This window comes from Oryzias latipes, chromosome 3 (genome assembly GCF_053564925.1).
Source record: "Oryzias latipes strain Hd-rR chromosome 3, Olatipes_Hd-rR_3.1".
Taxonomy (NCBI): Eukaryota; Metazoa; Chordata; class Actinopteri; order Beloniformes; family Adrianichthyidae; genus Oryzias; species Oryzias latipes.
In genome coordinates, this window is record NC_136239.1 from 25,691,723 (window position 1) to 25,715,811 (window position 24,089).

General features: G+C 37.6%; 1 protein-coding gene across 1 annotated transcript in view; it reads left to right on the plus strand.

Annotated features, from left to right (window-relative positions):
* The window catches only part of si:dkey-234i14.2 (RNA-binding Raly-like protein), a 52,485-nt gene extending 28,623 nt beyond the window's left edge, over positions 1-23,862 (plus strand). The window contains exons 4-8 of the mRNA XM_020714551.3: positions 7,106-7,156; positions 12,494-12,663; positions 19,689-19,802; positions 20,766-20,923; positions 22,095-23,862. Coding sequence (XP_020570210.1) covers positions 7,106-7,156; positions 12,494-12,663; positions 19,689-19,802; positions 20,766-20,923; positions 22,095-22,130 — 529 coding nt within the window. The 3' untranslated portion in view covers positions 22,131-23,862. The remainder of the gene's footprint in view (positions 1-7,105; positions 7,157-12,493; positions 12,664-19,688; positions 19,803-20,765; positions 20,924-22,094) is intronic.
* The last annotated feature ends 227 nt before the right edge of the window (positions 23,863-24,089 follow it).

Here is a 24,089-nt window from a genome sequence, read left to right on the forward strand (position 1 = left end):
ATTTGGCTATTTACAGCAAACAACCTAATCCAATAAAAACATCAGTTCAGGATGATTGTGTTATTCTTTATCCAGGTCAACTCACAGGCTGTCCCAGTTTTGTCTTCTTTGTGAATACCTGTGTACCACATTTAGATTAGTTTACTTAGAAAATTGGTTTTCTTTTATTAAACGGGCCTTTTTATTAGGACATTAGCTCATTAGGCCTGCCGTTAAGAGTGTAGCTGAGGTGGAGAAAACAAAAAAGAAGCAGGAAAATCAATCCCCTCTATTCAGATCACTCAAATAAACTAGGTAGAGCAAGGACTGACCAAATACTTGAAGGTCGACAAACAAATGCTAAACATCAAGGTTCCAATAAAGTCAAATAAACCCAGGTAATATAAATATAATGAACGGCAACAATAATGTGAACAACTGAGAACAGCAAACAAACAAAAAATTTAAAGCCTGGATTATACAAGTTAAAGAATAATCCATGAAAATTCAACTAAAATACAGACTGTTAGAGCAACCTTAATTTTTCCCACTACCAGTTTTTATCTAACTTTAACTTTTTTACAAACTCTTTCTTTAAAACTATCATATTTATTTAAAGTGCACTTAAAAGCTCTTTTTTTTAAGTCTGAGGCACCTTATATATGGATTAATTCTGGTTGTGCTTATTGATGTCGAAGCAATTTTGAGAAGTACATAGCGGTCTGTCAAAATGTTATTGGGAATAATGATATGTTTATTTACGTGTTACTAACAAGATTGTGAGTTTTAGTCACAGTGATGTTTGTTTTAGCAGTATCAGACTGTTTTATTTTATATGTTACAAACAAGCTTGGGAGTTATTACGCTGGCCCGGCTAACCCTTCTCACGTGACAAACATGTAGCATGTTGCCATCAAGTTCTAGAGTTACTGCGAATGCATTTAATAAAATCCGACTGACTAACAAACCTATTTCTGACTCTTTTGTCTTACCTACATTGTAGTTTGGTCTGCCTTATATGACATAAGTTTGAACATAACATGAACATAATTGATAGTTCACCTAAAAAACCAGTGTGCCTTATTGTGCGGAAAATACATTTGAACCATGACCTCAGAAAACATGATAAAACTCAAAAAAACCTGCACTTCAATTCCCATGTGGGCTGCTAACCCAGACAAATTGATCTGAAATAAATCACGTACAAACAACACGTGAAACCTGACTCCAGTTAACCTCATTAGCTGGGTAATCTAGCAGCATTTTCACCCCCTACATGACTAACTATTCAACCCATCATAATGCAAGGAATGCCTCATCCTGACAGCAGCACACAGCAAAATCTAATTATTCCTGTTGTCTATTTAACAAATGATCCACTCATCCTCTCTGTCTTTCTCTCTTCCATCCTGTCAACTCTTCTTAAAATGCTTGCCAAGGTGGCCTCTCTGTGAGTGTTCCCTCAGCTCTGACAAGTGCACTTATGATAGGGCATAAAAGATGAATTTTAAAGAACAACTGGACCAGAGTGCCAAACGGGGCCAACTCTCTTATATGATGTGCTCCTCCTCCTGCTTGATGAGAGCCTGCTGTCTGAAAAGTGCTGCCTGTTATACTCTTTTTTTTTCTCCTGGTGTTTATTCAATGTCTTATTGATGCTGCAGCAGTCCCAAGCTCCTCTCTATCATTGTAAAGCTCTCTCACGTCTCTTTTTGATTGTTGTGCAATCAAACCAAAAGGGTTGTCAGTACAGAGAAGAAGGACGAGTGTGATCTGATACCTAATCCTATGCTGCCATTTCTCAGCCTGAATGAATTGAACTCAGACTGTAATTTAACCTTGGCACATGTGGGATATAAATTTATGAGCTCCCTGGGCTGCCATTAGTCTGCAGACCACTGGGCCAAGCGGTAATGGATGTGCACAAGCAGATTTCACGGTGATGTGTTATTGATCGTGTGCTGTCCAACACGCCATTGATTTGAGCAGCAGAGTGTGTGATCGCTGCATGGGTGAGTATGTTCTCGGGAAGAATAAAGACGTACGTGGTCAAACATGAGAAGTGTAAAGCTGGCTTTGGAATCCAGCAGGTGCTACCATCTGCTCTGGGCTTTCATGACACAGATTTCTACTAACAGGAATGCATCACTCATATATAGAAGTAAAGTCGTGTTAAATATGAAAAAAATCAAAACGGCGATGACGCAGTTGTGATTTATTTCTGCATAGCAATATTACTTTCAATAAAATGAGAGAAATGCGCAAAAAGCAGAAAAATGACTGCATGGCTAACTGGGAGAACTATATTCATGAGAGATGACTTCTGACGAATTTCCATCCATTTGAGACATTGATACTGTAAAGTAGGGTTTGCATCCACAGGCTTTTACATGCATGTGATTGTGTGTAATAGAAGCCCGAAGACTCAGTGATGCGTTTGAACGGCTAAGAGGAATAAAGACAAACAGTGACAGTGATTAAATGAAAGTGAAAGAGCGAGTAGATTAGCTCACAGCCTGTCCTCAGAGAGAGGAGAGGGCGAACAAGCTGCCAGCACTCCCTTCATCTTCCCCTCCTCCCCATCAAAGCCTCGCTTTCCTCATCTTGATCATTTTTAACACCCGGTGATTCCTCTTTCTTCTCTTTCTCTTTCTGTCTTTACTTTAATTGTCAGTCTGTGAAATCTTTGTTTTTCCAGTTACAAGAAAATCCATCTGACTTCTTTTTTGTGTTACTTTTTGTGCATATTGCATGCTGTGGGAATTCAAATTTACACTTTTTTTTGATTGTTTTGACACTGCATAATATATGAAAAAAAGTTTGGGTGTGGGGGAGTCAAACAAGATAGCAAAATTATGTAAATTCACAGAAGCAGAGTTGTGAAGACATGGTGGTGACTGAATGCAAAATCCACCTTAGAGCAATAATGAAGGGAGATGCATGAATCCTAACTTTATAATGCTGAAGCAGAATGGATCCATCTTGCTCAACTTTTTTTCTAATCTAATTTTGAAACTGTTCTAAACTTGAATTCGTCTCAAGTTTTAATCCACAGTCCGACGGTCTCACTCAAGGTCTCATCTCTGTTTTTTTCATGTCTCAGCTAGTGAAATGATCCTTTTTTGACCCATTTTGATCTGTCAAAATGGAGCTCTGGGAGTAAGTGCTAGAACATTAGTAGATACTGAAACCTCAAGGAATTAAAAAAACAAGGAAATTCTTATAAAGTGTCTTTTATGTTTTCCCATCTAATCTCCAGGTGCTCTTTTCAGCAATTTACTTTACAGCTCATCAGATTTTTGTTTCGTGTTCTGCACTCTTCTGCTGGCTGATTAAGTAAACTAACAAAAACGATAAATTGTCTAAGGACAATTTAAAACCACCGCCTTGTGAAAAGAAATACAAATATGTTATTAGATGTCAGATTATAATATGAGAATGTATAATTCTTGTTCTTGTCAACTCCTCTCTCCATTTTTCAGTAGCTTAGTAGTATTTAGTAGTTTCCAAACAGTTTTGCAAAGCTATTGTTTTATGAACTGATGGCCAGGGAGGAAGGATTGATGGACGGATGGATAGATACATTCACTACTGAAATTTCAGTTCCATATTAATCCACTAAAGATAGATTTTCTTTATGTTATAATAATCAATTTTAAAATAAAAACAGTTATTAGAATTCTTTTTTTTCCCCTTAGAAAGTTGTTACTCAGTCATATTTTCAGGAAGAGCTCATTCTCGTCTGGTATTGACTGGATTTGTTCCTAAATCTTGAAACGGTTGCTTTTAGCAGTCAACACTGAAATGCTCTTACCATTTCCTGGGCAATTGAAGGTGTTATTATTTGCTATCAAGTATGTCACTTTTGCCAAGAAAACAAGACAATTGGGATTTATTTTTTATTTATTTTGCAACTGAAACGTAAGAAACCTCTTTAAAGATTTTAAAGCAGTTATGTTAGTTATTTATCGTAGATTGTCATAAAAACACACTCATCAAAGATATGTCAGAATTCCTTCACTACTCATTACATAGAGCACTATATAGTGCGTTCACCATTTTGTAGAGCTGTCCGAATCTACAATTCTAAAATCGAGTGCCTAGAAATTTCACAGAAGTCTCTGCAAAAAAACAGTGTGCATCAATGTTCACTAATTTAGACAGACCACAATGCATTGCATTTGAACAATTTTTGCGAAAAAATTTTATTTAACAAAACGCTCATATCAATGAGATTTTCACTTTGTGAAATTGATGACGTCATATTCACTGTTAAAAAAAAAAAGTAGTGAGTATGGTGTCCGGATTGCTTTTAATCCAGGGCATTTAATATTCCCGCACTATATAGTTTTTTAGCAGTTGGCGGGAGGAGGTGGGAACACAGCCCCCATTGGTAATTTTTCCCACAAAATCTGTAAAATTCTGGTAACATTTATTATAAAGTGTTGGCCATTACTGTATAAGCTGCAGAAAACTCGGGATGCAACACATTTTTTTTTCCATTTGCTCCAAGCACACACTCACACACAAGCACTGTGAACTGTGATGATTTATAGCTGGGCACGTCTAATGGATTACTTTGGCACTTGAGAAATTATGAAAAGAAATTAATTAGCCTTTAGTGACCCTCCTGTCCATCTGCTGCTCTCTGCTCTGGCGCTCAGCTGCTCTCTTTGCATGTAATTGCAGATTAAATGGGCTGTGCTCACCTGTCATAGATTTATCTTCACCGAATCCCACAAAAACGACTGACGTCATGTCATTACTGTACCAGGTGGCATTTTAATGTCTGAGCGTAATGAAAGAAAAATATTTGTAGGGTTTGATTCATTTGTATTGTAAACAAACTACAAGTCATATTATAGATAAAAACAAAAAACACATAGCTGGAGCAGGACAGAGGTGATAAATTATGACAATTATGAAAAGATTAGCTTTTAAATTAGAACCTACCGGTTGAACATCATTTTTTGGCTGCTGTAATTTCTTTCATATACTTGAATGGGAAATCGAGAAAAGGGAAAAAACTGTTCCCTGTTAGTGCTAAAAGACTGTTCAAACATCTCAAGATTACAAAAGACAAATGGTCACATGGAGTACAGCCATAACAGTTTTTGGGGAAAAAGCTTGATTTCAAAGATCACAAAATGCTGTTCCTCCAGTATTTGTCCATAGATTAAGGCCTGGATGCCAAAATTCACTGACTAGAGATGGAGCAGCACTTTAGCCTCTCTCTTTAGTAAGCACTTTTGTGAATATCTGTTATTTTCTGTCTTTCCTCTAAAATGATTCTGAGTAGAAAAAGGGCAACTCAGCTTGGAGACTGAGATGTTGCATCTCGTCTCTGCACTCTTCACTCTACAACATGACTCCTTCACTGCAAGGATGCAAAAGGATTTCCGATCCTCAAACGGAGGAAAAAGTCGCTTTGGAAATTTGACAAAAAGGAACAACACAGAGATCTTGTCTATTACAGCTAAAACAACAGTAGGCAAATTTGAAACTGGACTGAAATTCTGCTTTGCATTTTTGGCGAGGCGGTTATTCACAGAAATGAGAGCTTGTTTGAAAGCATATTGAGCTCTTCTGTCCCCTGAGCTTTGAAAGCAGCTGGCATGAGGCAGAGAAGGTTCTGTCTGAGCAGTGCAGGAGGAGATGTGATTACAGTCCACTTCAAGATAGACAAACACTCCAGATCCATGCGAAGTACACAGGGAGAATGCAAGGCTATGGATGTTTTTCCGACTCACAGGTGTGCATGAAAATGTCAGAAGTATTAATTTGCTCACCTGAATCTTTTTCCTGAGATACTATTATTTTCACATTAAATCAGGACAATTCCTTACATAAAACAGGTTGGAGACCATTAAGTCAGACAGATCACAAAACATTTTTTATTTTTTATTTCTAGTGTTGTGTGTGTATCAGTTTGCAAAACTATCTTAGAACAGAGATGGCGGTTTCTACTGAACAAGATATTCATGAAAAAAATTACACTGTGTTTATTAAAATGGTCATGTGTGTTTCATATTGTTTTTTTTTATTGTTTTGTTTTGTAAGTGTATCCTGTTTTAAATGATGGAAAATAAAAACAAAAATGTCATGCCACAGGGTAAAAAAACAAACAAAAGAAATGCCACAGACAAGGATTTTTGTAGTTTTGTGAGTTAAATTAAAGTTCTTTTGTTGTTAAAGTAACTAAAAAGAAGCTTGTTGTTTAAATTACTCATATTTGTTTTAATGCATTGTTCAAGTAACTACAGCCAGGATTGTTTTTGCTCTGTTCCTTGTTCTTTGTTATCCAGTGCATTTCACCTGCAGTCCACGTCAGGTTTCAATGAAAAATCTCTGATCAATTGGTTGCAGGATACAAAAAACCATAGTGGTCTTTGTATCTGTTTGTGGCGATAGAGTTGTAAATAAAGAATGTTTCACAGTCCAGTTGTAGCCGAAAAAAATCAAAGGACTTTGAGGCTGACTAACTGAGTCAAAGGGGTCGGAGTAAACAAAGAAAAGACATAGCAGATAAATGATTGAATGATACAGGTAAACAATGGCAAATGAGGGAGGAGGACAAACTAGGAGGCAGCAGGAGGGTGAGCTGCACGCAGGGATTATCAGTACCTCATGGTGGGATTATGGAGGAATGCTGAGGTCTGACAGGCCAGAATTTCTTCTCGCCGAAGCTTAAAGTCACTTCGCTCCCCTCCACCTGTTCTGGAGGTATGCATGGATTGCCAGCCCATTTATGTTCACTGTCACATCACTCACCTGCCTCTGATTCTTTCTTTCACACCGCTGCATGCCTCACTGCTTACCCAACTCAGCTCACACTCTGAGGTCTCCAGTCGGTTGTATAGTTAGAGCATAACCACATTTTTGTAGCTTTTCCACCTGGATGCTGCAGCAGGACAAATCCAGCTTTTCTTTCTAGTTTGGCTTAATAACATACACTGTGTTGGGTTTTTATTTTTCAGATGAAAAAATACAGCTGTATTAAAATATTCTCAAAACAATTTATTAGGGGCTGCACTCCAGTGTTCTATGGCTTATGTGGTATTATGTGAATGATGGCACCAAAACTTCAAAAATAGTGGTTGATTCAACTTTTTGCTCTCTCCAGCAGATCTGAGTTTGATCTGGACTATGACAGCTATCAGGAGGACTACTATGACAGGTACTGTCAGCAGCTCTTTCAATTTAATATTCACTGGTGCACCAGAAGCTCAAGAAGATATCCTAAATAAAATGGCATAAGAGCTATCATGTTTCCTTTGGTTCTTATTGCATTGCCTGTTGCAGCAGGGAGTCTGTATTTAAACACTTAAAATTTTACATAATCTACTTTTTTAGCGCAGTGGCACAGTGGTCAGCGCTCTTGTCTCACAGCAAGAAGGCCCCCGGTTCAAGTCCCGGGTGGGGGACTTGAAACAGAACATCAATGGGGGACTTTTCTGTGTGGAATTTGCATGTTTTCCTCATGCATGCGTGGGTTATCTCTGGGGAGTCTGGCTTCCTCCCTCCGTCCAGTCATGCTTCACAGGTTAATTTTTTACTCTAAATTGTCTCTACATGTGGACGTGAGTGTGCCTGGGTGTTTAAATTCTGGGCCTGCGACAGACTGGAAACCTGTCCAGGATGTCCCATACCTTCGCCCACGAGTGCGATCACAAGCATTCCGGATGTGGTAGTCTGGAATTCTGGTCTACACGCATTTGCATAGACTTTTTATTGAAAGTGGCTGCTTGAAAACGAGTAGACGCAGCCATTGTGAATGCAGCTTAACGGTCAAAGAATGTTCAGTTCTGTTAAACAAGTGAAAATTATTTTAATTTATAAACTAAAGTATATATATATAAATGGATTATTTTTGATCATAGGCCTCTTCAAGAATTTTTTATTAACCATAGCTTTTCAACTTTAAACAAAGCATATACAGTTTTCCAAATCTGTTGAGTAGCTTTTTTAATCTAACCCTTTATTTAAAGAGAGTAATGTCTATTCTTTGTGTATAAGATGAGTCTTCATTCAGCGGTCATTAGTTACATTATCAGGATTAAACAGCTGTTTGATCAGCACTGCAGACTTTTTCCAGTGGGAGGATTAAAACTAAGGAAAACTAGGACTCATGACAGAAAATGACCTGCATCTTGACTCAACGTATAGCAACAACACCAAACATTGGACACGAAAGCAAATCTATCGGACAATTTAACAATACACCAATGTCAGAAGAAAGTATTTGAGGTTCATTTATTGCTAAATTGAGATAACAAATAGGACAAATTACAAAACTGTTTGTTAACTTTATTTTTATGTTTTCTAGTAATAAAGAATTAATAGAAGTGGGAAATTTTTATTATGATAATAATTTAACATGCTGCAATAAAAGGGTTTTGGTGAGCAGTTACACTGGCCAGAGGGATTTTATTATGGTAATCAGATGGTGGGAACTCAGAAAAATATCAAGGGGCCAAATGAAATCAGCTTTGATGTGATTAGCTTTCCTTTTAATGGCTTGGTTATGAAGTTAAGATAATTAAGTTTGAGTTATAGCAGTAATTTTACTTCCTTTTATTATGGACAGAGGGACGGTTTGATTTGTTTTTGGCAGGAAGAACAACAGACACAAAATAATGTAATAAAAGGTGTGTACAAATGCAGACAGTGATTTGTTTATGGTCGTTAAAATGTCAAAATGTCCTTCTTAGTTGTCAGAGTTTTCCCCACAGGAGAGAGTGAAAGTGTGGTTGTCCAGAATCTTGGAGACTTTTTTTTCTGACAACTTTAGAGGCAGCTTTTAGTGCTATGATAAGAAGATCTTGTTCTTCTACCAAATGTTTTGGAATGTTGCACCTTAGTGAGACTCCAGATGAGAGATTTGTAATATATTTTTAATTAGAGTGTCCAATATTTACTATGGGAGTCTGAGTAACGTCCTAATAACACTCGTGCTTCTCCTCTGTTTTCTAAAATGATCATGTTCTACACCAATATTTTTGCATTAGCACAAATATATGGGCCCGAAGAAAACATATCCCAGGTAAAAAATGTTATTGCAATATCTTATGATTCTGATGTTCTTTGAGGCTGTTTTTTTTATCTGGTTTGTTAAATACTTCAAGTTTAAACCCCAAAAATGTATTTTTTTTCCTGAAACTATGATTTCAAAATATATTTTCATCACTAGCAGCTGCACCAAGTTTCTATGTAATGTTTCAAGTTAATGCCATAGTCGCATGCACCCGTACGGGGCTCGACCCGAACAGGTGCCGCGGGTTTTTGGGTTGTCCGGGCCTGAGGAGGGTCGTAGCCAGGTGCAGCTGCAGAAAATGGAACTGGCTATTATCGTGTGTGTGGTAAGTGTGACGTAAAGTTTTTCTAAGGCGATTGCAAGTTACACCCACTTATGACGTACGGGTGACAATGTTGTTCAGGTGCCCTTATGCTGCACTCTAGGTCTGGCTCCTTCCTGACCGCACACAAATGCTGTAGGCATGGGGTTTACAGGTGATACGTAAGTGCCCATAGGACACTCATAGGATGTCCACACAAACTATGCTCCTATTTCCTCATTTCTAACATTTAGGCTGCAAGCACAGAGCACACAAGGAATGCGCACCTTTCACTTGAACAGCACTAAAGGGGATTCCTGCGCAGTAGACAGGGTTCCGGGGGGGATTTACAAAATGAAAAATCTGGACGAAAGTTTGCTTCTGCCAGCTGTCGTCAGGTAAACAAGGCAGGGAGCCATCTCTGTATTATAAGTCCTCCACTGATGTGCTCTGGGACCACTTTCCCCTGGGCCAAACACATAACTACACTGCTCATCACATCGGAATGACGACGGACAGTTACCTTTCTCACACAGTACCTGTTTTTTCTTGCTCTGCAATTTTCCGTCTTTGTTCAGTTGGGAACACACATCAATGATTTTCAATTTGTTTTTTAGCTCAGTGGCATAAGGGAGCCAGTTTAGCTCGTGCTGGTTTGCGGCGCCTTCCGTCCGTGAAACCCGGGTTCGACTCCAGGCTCCTCCCTGTTCCCTTCTCTACCTCTGCCGGTTCCAAGCCCGGTTTGAGAAGGTTGCGTCAGGAAGGGCATCCGGCGTAAAACATTGCCAAATTTACCATGCGACTCGTTCGCTGTGGCGACCCCTGATGGGAGAAGCCGAAAGTGGAAGAAGAAGAAGCTCAGTGGCATAGTACTCCCCTTGCTGCTTGCTATCATTGACAGCCGCTTGGGGAAAGAAATTGATCATTTATATTTTTCTGCAGAAATTTTCCTTTGAATTAAAGTCAGTGATATCTCTGTGTGCGTGTGTGTACACCTGTGTGTTTAGGTATCTAAGTGTGCCACTTGCGCTTATCAATATGTGGGGCAGAGAGAAATGAGCGTTTTTGTCCGCACACCTCTTTGTTCAAAGACAAAAGTAACAGTGTCTTTCAGCACTGAGATAACAACTGGAGCTGACAAAGCTGCTTTCCGCGTGGGGTCCAATCCACAAAGACAAAAACTCCCACACATACACACAAGCTGTTTTGTAAACCACCCTTGTCTCCGGTCTCTCATTGTCTGAGCGTCCGTTCTCTGGTATTCACTTCAAAGCCAGTGTGACATCTCCTGGTTATGTGTTCTCCTGCAGGCTGTTCTAAAAGACTCAACTCCCATAAGGCTTTGGTCTTTGTGTCTCCGTGCAGGCACCACTCCAAGCCTCTAAGCCACATACACTTATGGTGACCTAATACACTTCATCCACATGTGATCCTCTGATCAATGAGTGTAATTCTGACAGGCAAGAGATGCACAGTCTGTGCGTACAATCCTGCATACTAGAAATCACTGGAAAGACCCAACTGAAGGCGCCATTAAGAGAAAAACTCTCCAGAAAAGCAGGCTGTGTGTAAATGAACAGCTAACAGCTCAATCCCCACATCTCCTCTGCTGCTGAACTCTGAGGCTGTGCCGCTGACAGTCTGTCTTCCTGATGTCACCATGTAGTTTATACAACAGAGGAGCTTCCACTCCTCCAGCTTTGCATAAGCTTTGCTCAGACTATCGCTGATACAGAGATACACAGACTCTGAGGAGCTCGGATTGATTGGAGCTCGGAGCTCGGATTGATTAGATTGGATTAGAGTTCACCAAATGAAAACATGTCAAAACTTTAGCTAAATTGGTGTTCTTCTATTGTCTTCTTGGTTACTACGACTATAAAAAGCATCTATAAATAATGTATTGACTAAGAACTAAAGGCATGGCTTCATCTGGTCAGGGTGGGTGTTAAGGTCATCGTCTTTTGCAGTCCCAACATCACCTCTATTTGTGCGGAAAAGGTCATGCTCAAATGTAATTTCTGTAGCCACCATAGAGTAGAGATTGACTACAGAAAGGCTGTCCGTCTGTGGCACTGCAAGCATACTGGGGGGCTATTGATTGTTCCTGACAGAACCAATTACATTTAGTGACTGATATAGACATGGAGCTATCCACATGAAGGAGGCATTGGAGGAGATGGTCCCTCAAAAAAAAAACTAAAATAAGACTGTTAAAATTGTAACATGTTATGACTTCTGACTTGTTTAAAGACACACTCTGATGAAAATTGTGATTTGGGTGTTTTTAACATGTTCTTGTGCCATTTTTCTCATTAAAATTGCATTTCCGAGTATTTCTTTATTTAAATTGTTGTCAATCAGAAGAAAAAAATGCAGTTGGGAAAAGCTTGAGGGTGTGACGTGGACTCCCTGCTCCCCTCTATTCTGATGCATCCGCTTATAGATCCATGTACGTCTTAGTTTTCCTCGTCAGAGCTGGCATCTGCCTCAAAACTGTCCAACTGGATAGCTCCAATATTCCTCACCATTTTTGTTGCATCTGTAATGTTAGATTGGGGGTGTAAGGCTGTAAGCTAAAGGGACAGCATGTAAACGGATGGACAACGGGAAATGGGGGTGGGCTTACTCCATGCCAACCGTACCATCCAAAACTCAGAGGTGAAATTCTAATTAACTACTCTGGCTTTGCAGAAACTATATCCTAAAAAACTATGTTTGTTTATTTTTTTATTTTGGCTAAAAACAACATAATCGTAATTAAATTATTCAAAAGAGTATTTTTCTCCTGAAGTGGAGTTTGGTCATTAAAATTATGCTTTTGATCAATTTTTAAGGTATAACTAACAACTTTTAGGTCGTTTTACTTCCATCGGTTCTCCTATTCAGTTTAGATTTTTTTCTAATGTATTATAAAATAGTGTCATTTAAACTTTCCAATACCAATGGCAGTCTAATAATTTACTTTTTATTAATACTTTTCAATAAGTTTTTTTTTTGTAAAGACCCTTATTGTCTATATTTACGTAAAAATTTGATTTCAAATTGCAACTTTTATCACTGCAAAACATCTTTTGAGCTATCTGTTCACCTGCTCAGTTTAATGTGTTTAGCTGGAGACATAGCTTGCTAATGTTATAAATGTAGAATTTCTCCAAAACTGTCCATATCATTTGCAGGTCGCATGACTACCAGCGTGTTCCAGTTTCCCTCTCACCTGTACATCAGGGACCCAGTCTGGCCAAGAGATCCCGCTCCTCCTCCTACTCCTCTGGGAACAGACGCTTCCGGGACAGAAACAACTCCAAAAACTCCAGATCTCATTCCTCCTGTTCAAACGCTAATAAGTGTAAGTAAAATGGTAAAGATTCAGTTTTGACTGCTCTATAATATTGTTATGCAGAAGGTTGTTGTGCATTTTTAGGGTGGTCATGACAGAATTGTGGCCTAGGGCTTCAGTAAAGTGGATACTTATCTGATTTGTTTTTCAAAACATCATATTTAATCAAACAAACAGTGGTGGTCTAACATATTTTATGTGTTTTGCTATAAATGTTTGACAAAGGTAAATATCAAAGCAACAAATGTTTTTTAAGGCTAGAAATTTGGATTTTCTTTGAGGACAACTGTAAGCATAGTTTTGCCTATCTTTTGCACACTTTTTATTTACTTATATGCTTGATATATATATTTTAACAATGTTTTGATACTAAAAATTAGTGCAAGACACATATTAGATCGAACTCTTAAGTAACACAAGTTGCTTAATCTGGTTGTCTGCTGGTTTTTAAAACTCAAAACAGTCTGTATCCTTTTATTAATAGCAACATTAAAAAAACTGCCATTCCACATTTCTGAAATAGTATTATTGTGGAAGCCATGGCTGAGAGCCTTTTCATTTCCTCAGCAGAATACCACAAATTATGTTCCGCTGACCACCAAATTCTGCATCATCACTGAGCTTTCCCCGACTTTCACATTGTCTCCGCTGTTGTGCTTGGGTGTTCAAGTTCATACAAGCTTGAAATTAATTGCTTTCAATTATCCAAATGTCTGCCTTTGTTTTCCCCCACTTGCAAGAGCTTTGTGTCTCACTCAGGATAAGATTAAAAAAAACAATTGAAAAGGTGAAGCAACAAAAAGGGCAAAATCTCAATGTCATCGAATCACTTTAAAAGCCGTTTGGAAATAGTTTGTTGTGCATCAATAGAATGCTTTTTCACACAGATTCCCACCTATGTGTTCATTCTTTGTCTGTTGGACTTTATAGTGGATGCACACTGCAATAACATCAAATCTCACACAGTATTTGTGTCTAGTTTTAATATCCCATTACAGTATGACAAGGCTAACTTATCTGTAGCATTTTTGTAACGTGTAATGACTTGTTTTAAGACAATAAATCCTGAATATGTGACTAATAATTCACATTTAGTTTTTAAGATAAATGTATTGTAAAATGTGTTATGATTATAGTCTAAATGAGAATAGTTGGACTGTTATAGCGCTTAAAATAGAATAGATTTAAGGGAAAAGTGTATAAATATGCCTACTTTAAAATATAAAACCCCTGTTTTAAGCAGCACCATTTTTAGACATATTTCAAATTACCTAAGGAAAATACCTTAATAATATACCATCGCATCGCTCTACTAATTGATTATATGAGGAAGAGGGTAAGTCAGGGACAGCTGGTAGACTGGCTCCCGATTGGTCAAACAGCACCCCCCAGCATTGGGCCCGTCTCAAAGCCCCAACCCCTTAGGCCCCCCACCCCACACAAAGAGAGAGGAGCCAAAAATACCTTATAAAAACAGTGTTTATAGCTCATTTTTAGACTTAATTTCATTTTTAAAAAGGACAGAACATCACAACTTATTTCATTAATCTTAACAAGAAAAACTCCATCAGTTCCATTGGCAGATTTTTTCACTTATACCAAGAAAAAAATAAACATTTTGTGATCCATATTTTTTAAATTTGCTTTAAAAAGGACAGGACCAGTGTAAATTTTATCTGTACTCATTCTTCATTTTAGGAAATTAAACAAAATAACAAGCAGAAATTTCCTTCTAACCCCAGTTTTTTGACAATAATAAAACTCTTGAACTGCTGAACGCACTTTTGAGCAATTTTTTCTCCTTAACCACATGCATCAGCAGTTGTTACAGAAAATTTTCAATTGGATGAATATTTAAGAACTCAACAAATGAAAACAAAATTGTGTTTAAAGATTTATCTGTTTTATTTATTTATTTATCCTGTCCAGCAGCTAAGCAAACAAATAGAAGCTGAGACTCTCTTGTGTTAGACAGATTTCCTTTTTCACATTTAAGGTTCTGTCATGAACTGGATGCATATTTGTACAAATCCCTTCTGAATTTGAACTAAACTTTATTTTTATGACTTATTTTATTGTTAGCTTTGTTTTGCTTTTTTAAGGTTTTGGACCCCTCGTTCTGTCATTTGTTCCTCTCCTGCACAGGGGTGTCTGTACAGAAAGTCTTTTAGTAAAAAGGCTGTTGTTAAATTTGTGGCTCAGCCTGAATACATTGCGAATTATATGCTGCATGTTCATAATTGTGTGCTTTTGTGCTTAGTTGTCTAAAACCTGTGTTAAACATATACTAAAAATAAGACCAATAAGAAAACTGGGCTTCAAATGTTGCTCAAGTGCACAAATTACCCATAATTACTACAATTGTGTGAGTCAGTCAGAAAAGGTGATTGTGGATTTCAAACCAAAAATCTAATTTTTAACTTAACAGGTGAAGACAGCAAGACCTGGCAAAGGGTGTAATTAGAGCTCCTAAATAATCTGAGGATAATTAAGAAACACAGAGCAACTGAGCTAATTAACGAAAGAAACAGTGTGAACATATGATGATACGTACTAGGGCTACCTGCACGATATGAGGAAAACTCGCAATTTGCGGTATTAGTGATAAATATTGCGATGACGATAAAACTTGCGATACATGGACAAATAGAAAAACAACTAAATACATCATTTCCATTTCACTGCAACAGTTTAATTTAAATAGGATAACAAATTACACTTCAGTGAGACTCGTTAACATAGGAGGCCAGCATCTAACATAAAAGGTGTTCTTCGATTGGTCAAATGTATAAAGGGATTTATCTGGTTGGTTAAATACTTCAAGCTGCCATAAGACACATAAGCCAGATTTAGGATTACCATTTATCGCAATTTTTGCTGACTTTAGCGATATTCATATTACACAGCTTGATATTGCAATAATGATACGTTTTTAGCATACGGTGTTCACACTGGACTGTCGCTACCTGATATTAACCCATAGTTGAAAGAGGCTTGGTTTGAAATGTTGAAGCGTTGCGTTTTGCTCCAGGCTATTTCTTTCACAGTTCAATTCCAACATATGAAAGACTTGGTGTCATATAAATATGGCTTGTATGGCTTGAATTATTAAATTCTCCTCAATGCTCAATTTACCAACAGTTGGCACATCTGTGAATTAAAAGGGACTTCATCCATTTGCCACTACCACATCTGAGTCCCTGATTGGTCAAAGTTCAACTGGTTTAACTTTCAACATGCGTTCATTGCCCGAGTGCTTTATATGTAGAGCCCCAAAATGGTTGCAATAACTTGCGTAGCAACGCTTTGATGAAACGCACATGTACACATGTTTATAGAGACTTTTCATTGGAAGTGGTCACTTGAATCCGCATTGCCGAGGGAGGTGTCAAGGTAGAATGAAAGTTAAAGATACAGAAAATTAATAAACATGCTTTAGACATAAAACATTACATAAATAACTACAGAACCAAGCAAAGGATCGATCCTCACAAGATAAGTAGCATCAAAGTTTAGATAGAACAAGTTTATGTTCCAAAGGCTTCATCAATAACAAAGGAAACTGGTAGATACGCCATCAAGATAGCTACTGGCTGCAGATTGCAAAGAATGCAACCATGTTTAGATGTAAATTACATTTTGAAATCCAAACAGCCACACGACATGAACAGAACTGAAAGCAAATGGACTCTTTTAACTAATTGTGGCTTATGATCACTGAAGCAGTTCCCGGTGTGTGAGAGAGAGTTTACTTCCAATTACAGTTAATTAATATCCACTTCATAAACATCTGCTTGCTGCTTCAACAGGATGCAAAGTCGGATGCAAAGTCAGATGCAAAGTCGAAACAAATAGATCTGGCCTAAAGTCTTTTTACTCTTCTGGTAGGTTTTTACCTCACAGATGATCTTTTTTCCCCTCTTATGTTTAAGTGGTAAAACCATGTATTAAAGATTTTCTTTTTTATTTATAAATATTTTGGAAACTTAGTCAAACCAGTTAGAACTCAACTATTCAAAAAATATATGCTACTTACCTCTGTCGTTGAGGGAAGAAGTACTGAAACAAAATTGACATCTGCTTGAAAATATTTTTGACATCAAACTAAGTTTTAAAGAACCACTCCAATGAAAACTGTGTTTTTAACAGGTTCTTCTGGCCTGTTTCTCATGATGGAGGAACTATATAAAGAAAATAAGGCTTAAAGTTGGATTTCTGAGTATTTCTTTATCTAAATCATTGTGAAGCAGGAGCAGATGAAAAAATGTCATGGGAAAAGATTTTATTTAGGGCATAAAACCTACAGTTGGTGGACCACAAGCTCACTGCTCTGCTCCAAATAGTACGTCTTTGTCTTTCCCGTCTAAGATGACATCTGGCTCAAAACTGGACAGTTGGAAAGCTCCAACATTGCTCACCGCTTTTGTTTCACTGGTAATGTTAGGTTGGGATTGTTGGGCTTAGTCCTCTTACTCCACTCCAACAGTCCCACCCACAACTCAGAGGCGAATTTCTAATGAACTCTTGCCGCTCCGCTGTGTGTCTGAGAAAACAACACAGTTGTTTTTTTTATTTGGGATTAATACAGCATAATCATTACGACAGAGTTTTAGGGCCAGTTTGCAAAAAAAAAATTTTTCTTTATTACAACTTTTAAGTCGTAAATTTACGAGAAAGAAAGTCATTACTGTTAAATTACGAGATTTTATCTAATAAATTTACGAGATCTCATAAATTTACGCGAAAAAAGTCATAGATTAACGAGGAAAAATCCCCAAAGTTGTCCGTTTATCGGAGCCTAGTTTGAAAATGAAATGTGTGGAGCCTTTTGTGAAGCTTTATTTTTGGATATGTTTAAAAAACAAATAGATTCTGAACCTTTTGGTGACTCACAATCAAACTATTGTCAGTATAGCCGGCTTTCCGGGGTTCGGTGTCGGTAAAGCGGAGTTTCATATGTGAAATAAGGAGCTCAGAGACACGATTGGGTGTAGAGGACCGCTGCAGCCTTTATTCTCCTTTTCATTCACACACCCTGAAGTTCATTTGTCACCTTACGTCATGAACCTGTCATCCGAACACCAATGCGGAAGTAAACAGTGTTACATACGTCCCCTCCTCCAGATGAAACGTCCCGTTTCAACATAAAACAACAAAGATGAATGAAAATAGTTTGTTAAAATTAGCATAAGAACGTTGAAAATGCCAAAAAGTGTTCCTCCTCAGACGGAAGCATCACACAAACGTAGAGATCTTGTCTTTGGTGGAGGAAGAAAGGATTCAAGTGGACAGCTGCAGGAACACCAACGGCTTCATCAAGGGGCTTTAGAGATCCTGCAAACCAACCATCAATAAATAAAACATCAATAAATCGTTAATGTAACCCTTGTGCTATCCTACTAGACAGTGCGCTGAACCTTTTTTCTTCAGTGATTTATGATCTTCACTGGTGTCCATGGATTACATGAAATCTTTTCACCTTTATCCACCTTTGTCATGGTAGGAATAACACGTCAATGTAAAGTTGGGGTCATCTAAGATAGCACATGGGTTAAACAAATGAGCTTCCAAACATTTGGAACATTATCAATAAACATTCAGCTCACCTGTTCAATTGAGTTTGGTCTGTCTGCTCTGCTGCTGCGCGGCGTTCACTTGCTGCTGCACTGTATGCTCACTTCCACTCTAATCTCGTAAATCTATGAGTTTTTTTCTCCTAAATTTACAAGATTTTTTCTCGTAAATTTAATTTTACTTTTTTTTGGTGGCCCTAAAAAATCATAAATAAAATACCACTGGGAAAACTTTTAAGGTTTGACTTTAAGGTGCTTTTTCTTGTTTGTTTTTTTTGCGATTGAGCTAAATGTCCATAATGCATGTTCCCAACGGAGGTGACCAGTTGAATAAAACTTACAAACAGCTATGTTGGTAACTGTCAGTAAAAGCGTTTAACCACAGCATTTATTTAACAGCATGGGCCCGATATACTGTAGGGACAACAGAAATTTAGGAAGGATAAATAGTCCAAAACAATTAGCAAAAGCAGTAAAACAACTGGTAAGAAACACTTAGAACAAATCTCAAAAGAATAAACAGGAAGTTGCAGTTTAAAAATTTCCCCCCAAAAAAAGGTTAGTCAACTGGGCACCAACACAAAAAGAGAGATGAAACACAACCAAGCAAAAAATAATTACTCCAACATTTTTATTTTTAGCTGGATCTTTTTCAGAGCATTCTAAGTCTATAGGCTTTGCCAGCTGTCATGGGGGACAATTTAGAGTTAAAGATTTTCAGAAAATTTAGAAACACTCGTCAACCCAATATCGACAGTCAGCAGAATCTGCATTAAAAAAAGTGCAATCTGAGAAAGAATATCTCTCAACAGAGAGGCTCCAGATGGCCTTTTAAACAATGACCTCCTTGTGAGATGACAGTAATGATATGAAAAATCATTTTAAAACTGTTTCCAAAAGAAGGAAATGGTGTGAAAATCAGTAATCCTAACAATTTTGCTTTTCTTTTTTTTGTCAATTAGTTTACTGCTTTCCCCTCATATCTTATTTTCAATTGCTTATCCAAATACTTCATTTTTTTAAATACCTTTAGCCTTTAGTTGTCAAACAATTTTGACAACTGAGAAAAGTAGGATAAGAAATATAAGAAGCTTCATCGTGATGGCAAATAATCAGAGTTGAGATTGACTTCCCACAAAATCAAACACCACAAATTCTGACTCTTAAAAAAATGAATTTTTACATTAAATTATTTGTTAAAATATAATAAAAAGCAAATAGTCAAAACCGTTTTCATTGTATTCTGTAACATTAGACTCCGTCAGGTTTTCTGTTTTGATTCTTGAGCTGCTTAATTAATCTTCTAAACTCCTAAAGTATGAGAGTGAATGCAGTTATTTTTGTCTGATTCAATCATCATTGTAAATAACCAGTGCTGACAGTAGGAGTGGGTGTTGAGAGAAACTACATTCAGGCTCTGATAATGTCCTAGACTGAGAGTGTTTCCCTCTGTCCCTGCAGTGGGAATGGAGGAGTTGCAGGTGATTAAAAAGGAGCTGACTCTGATAAAGACACAGATCGATGGGCTTCTTGACAGTCTTGACAGGATGGACTCACAGAGGAATGACCACAAAGGTGAGACACTCATTCAGAAAGACAGTCAAGACAGATGAGTGTGAGATCAGATGATGGATAATCTGTGCATCAAAAATCATTTTAAGACAGACCCATAGAGATGCACCTCTTTTTTAACCCTTGATTAGTTCCTCTAGTCCCATCCCAATCCAAATCTGTCCTGCAGGTAATGGTGGGTTGGGTTTGTGTGCATGGACAGATCAAATCATGTTTATATTTTCCTTCAGTAAAGACATTGCAAGCACTGCAGTGTCATCTGGAGTAGAAGTCTTTTGAGCGTTTTGTTTCTGTGCTTTGAGCAAAATAAAACATGCTGAGCAAACTCTTTGCTTAAAGCGCCCCTTGTGGGTAAAAGCCAAGTCCTGCTGCTGCCCTCATGTGGACATTTGCATTTCATTTCACTTGCCTAAAAAGCAGCAGGGACTGACAAGGACAAAGCTTTATTACCCGACGTGAGGAAACTCTTTGAACTGCAGCCTTAATTAAACAGATCATAAACTGAAACGCAGTTAACAACACTGAGCTGGTGCTCTCCATCCTCCTGTGAGCTCCACGTCCTTATTAAGTGCTTTGCAAAAGTGCTGTTAACTGAAGACAAGGCTTTAACCTTGAAGTCCTTGTAATAGCTTTAGTTAAATGCACCTAAGGTATACGATATGTTAAGCAAGAGAATGTGTCCAGAGTCCTTAGTGGTTTGAGTGCGTTGTTTCCAGTGTCCACCACACATGACCTCCATCGATTAATAGCTCTCATCATGATATTAATTTATCTCCCCTCAAGTTCTCCTGGCTCTCTCCATCCAGATCTGTCTTTGACCCCGCTTCCTTACTATCTCCACATCTGTCCTTCAATCCTGTCACTCCCACTCTTGTGTTGTGTCTCTTATCAGATACGAGGTCAGGAGAACTTTTCCTTTCAAGCTTATGCTTTTTAACTCCAGACTTATTTCTTCCCGTGTTCTAGGTTCTCCCCTGAGAGAGGACAGTTCGGCTGGCTCACCTTATGTTGTATCTGCCAGCAGCCCCGAGCATTCAGTCTCCTCCCTGTCCCCACCTAGTTCCCGTCACCGGATCTACAAAGGCAGCCCTGACCTCAGCATGCGAGACGATGAGCACATCATGGTATGCATTTTGGAAATGCATTTCTTTATTCAATTCACGTGATTAAAGGTGTTGTAGTTGGTAGTAAAGTCTTTTAAGAACAACTCCAATGAAAATCATGTTTGCTGTACTTATAACATGTTCTTGTGGCATTTTTCTCAAGGACATATATAAAGAAAATTAAGATTAAAATTGCATTTCTGATTATTTCTTTGTTCAGACTGTTGTGACTCAGGAGCAGACAAAAAATGCAACTGGAAAAAGATTTTATTTGTGATGTAGAAACTACAACGGCAAGCACCCCGCTCCACTCCATTCTGATGCATCCACTTGCAGTCAAATAGATCCGAATCTGATTTATTGTCATATGCACAACTGATGTTCAAAATGTCGTTCTGATCAGATCAGACATACAACAGAAATACACACATACAGTTCAAAGTGGACTGAGGTGCAGCCATGTTAGGTGGACCTTATGTTGTGGCCAAACAGCGTTGAGGGCCACCGTGGGCTAAGCTCCGGCTTCTCTGTCAGACACGCGTTCCAGTAAAAGTCCAAACTTCTGCTTCGTTGCGAATTATTTATTTCCTTCTTCTGCAGGTTTCCCATCCATACAGTCCAAACAATTAATACATTAAATAGTCCAGCAGTGACAAACTTCCAAATTCACACAAATTACGCTGTCAACAAATTATGTGATCCTCGCAGCTCGACATCTCGATCAAAACTGTACGGCTGCATAGCTCCAATATTGCTCATCATTTTTGTTGCACCGCTAATGTTAGGTTGGGGGTGTGAGAGGTTTTGAGACGGTTGATGGGAAGTAGGGGCGGGCTTACTCCGCGTCAACAGTTCCACCCACAACTCTGAATTTCTGATGAACTACTGCTGCTCTGCAGAAACTATGTCCTAGAAAACGACACAAGTCTTTGATTTTACTTAGAAAAGGTAGAATCATAATCAGAAGACCACTGGGAACGCTTTGAAAAGAGATCAAAATATCATAGGAGTGGGACTTTTAGTGGTCCCCCCCCCCCCCCCCCCATTTATTTGTGGCCTGCATTTGTTCCCTAATAATTCTGAGAGGAATTTCTTGCAGTGCCACCAAACATTTACCCACAAACCATTTAGGTGTAAAATCCAACTGATCATTGATATTCCTATATGTTTATGCATTTATTTTTTGTTACAGATGAGCAACCACACTGATCCTGATGAAGAAATATGAAGGAGAAATATTAGAGCCGAAGTGGATAAAGTGCCAAACATGGAGGAAGAGACCTTCTGGTTAACATCTAATTCAGAGGCTTATTGCAGGAAAATCAAATCAGATGGTAGAGTCAATTTTATTGCATTATTGAAACTGGATTATACATGACATTGAAACACTGACGCAGCTTAAACTGTCACTTCCACCTGCACATGAAACTGACAAGAATAAATCAGGTTGTTCTGAAAGGACATTAGGGAGATAGAGGGGAGTGGGAGAGAGGTGTCCTATCTGGTTAGTAAACTGTGATAACTATGTTACAACTTTAGGGATTATCTTTTAATCCTTCGTTTCCTAATTTTATTTTGAAAAGTTGGTTAAAGTTATCCTAATGGCATTTGAGCACTATTTCCCAAACAATAACAGACAACAGAACAACCAATTTTAGCAACTGTTTTCTCATCTGAAGCCTATAGTCAAAAAAATTATCAATTATGGGCCCAGTTTTAAAACTCTTTGAAAGGATTTAAAGTTGTATTTATTGCAGTTTAAATATTTGGAAATGTTGTACAGTCCATGTGTAAAAATATAATGATAGAGGACATGGGGAGTGCACGAGAGAGAGGTTGAGTTAACAAAGCACACATTCTGTGCACACAGAAGAATGAGGCAGAAAACAACAGAAATAAAAAAATTACATTTCTTTGAAGAGCATGGACTAACAATGAGTGAAAAAGCAGCTAATGTTAAAAGAAAAACTCTGAAAGATTAACTGTTGTTTACAGCTCTTTTAAAGGGGAGAAATATTTGTTTTGTATTCATTTATATGATTGTTAAATATTGAATGCATCACACATTGGACATATGCAAAAGAAAATTCTTACAGACACGTCCATTTTAGATATAGGGCTAACTGGAATCATGTGCATATGGTATTTTAAAGGGTTTTTTTTGTGTCAAAACAAACTTGCAAAAAGACCTCTCGTTAAGTTTTTTTTCCTATTCTAATTTTTTACCCTGAAAAACCTCCATAGTATTTTAATTGTAAGGTTTGTCATTAAGCACATGAAGCTTTTTTATCTAGATGAATTTGTACAGGAAATATCCCAACATTAAAAAATTGAAGCGTGTTGAAGAAAATGTTCACAATCTCTTCCTTCATGTGTTTGGCATTTAAAAATGTGCAAAAGCCCATTTTATTGTGTAATGTTGTGTATTATTGTGTACATTACTGTAATTGTTTAGCTTTTTTTTTTTTTTTTTACTTGTTTGGGTTTTATTTTTTTTATTTTTCTTAATGGATGTTATTACACAAAATTTCTATGGTGTTACATGTTTCTATTTAAATTTTACATTCAAGTTAATTAAAAATGCTCATTGTAATTGTAGTAAAAGTATTTTCATACCATGTATAAAAGCAGCATATTGTAATGTGTTTTAAATCTACATTAAACTGATGTAAATTAAGCTTAAAAAAAAGGAAAGGAGGGAATATTGTAAAAAAAAGGTGAAAAATCTACTTTTAACTTTCTTTTAACTTTCTTTATAAACAACACAATTTTCCGTTCTGTGCAATAGTCCAAACGTAACAGAACAGGAGCTAGTGAATACATATCTCTTTGTTTGGTGCATCAAAATCAAAGGAGAGCCAGTTGATGTACCCTCTGGTCATGTGACCATACATATCTTTGAAATCACATCTCTTTTTTTGTCATTTCTCAGAAGGTTTAATAAAGATCTCTGACCTACACTAGGCTGTGCTCATTAGTACTCACATTGTGTGTAACTGTATTTGATGAATGACATGTTGTCCATGAGACCGTTTGCAGTCTTAGATTACAGCAGGATCATTTAAAAGATACTGTAAAATATTGCACAATATACTCCAGCTATGTGAAAAGCCACAAACAAGCAAATGACTATTAGAACTGCAGAATATTCAGGAGGACTCTTATAAGTTTCAATCTGCTTACTAAT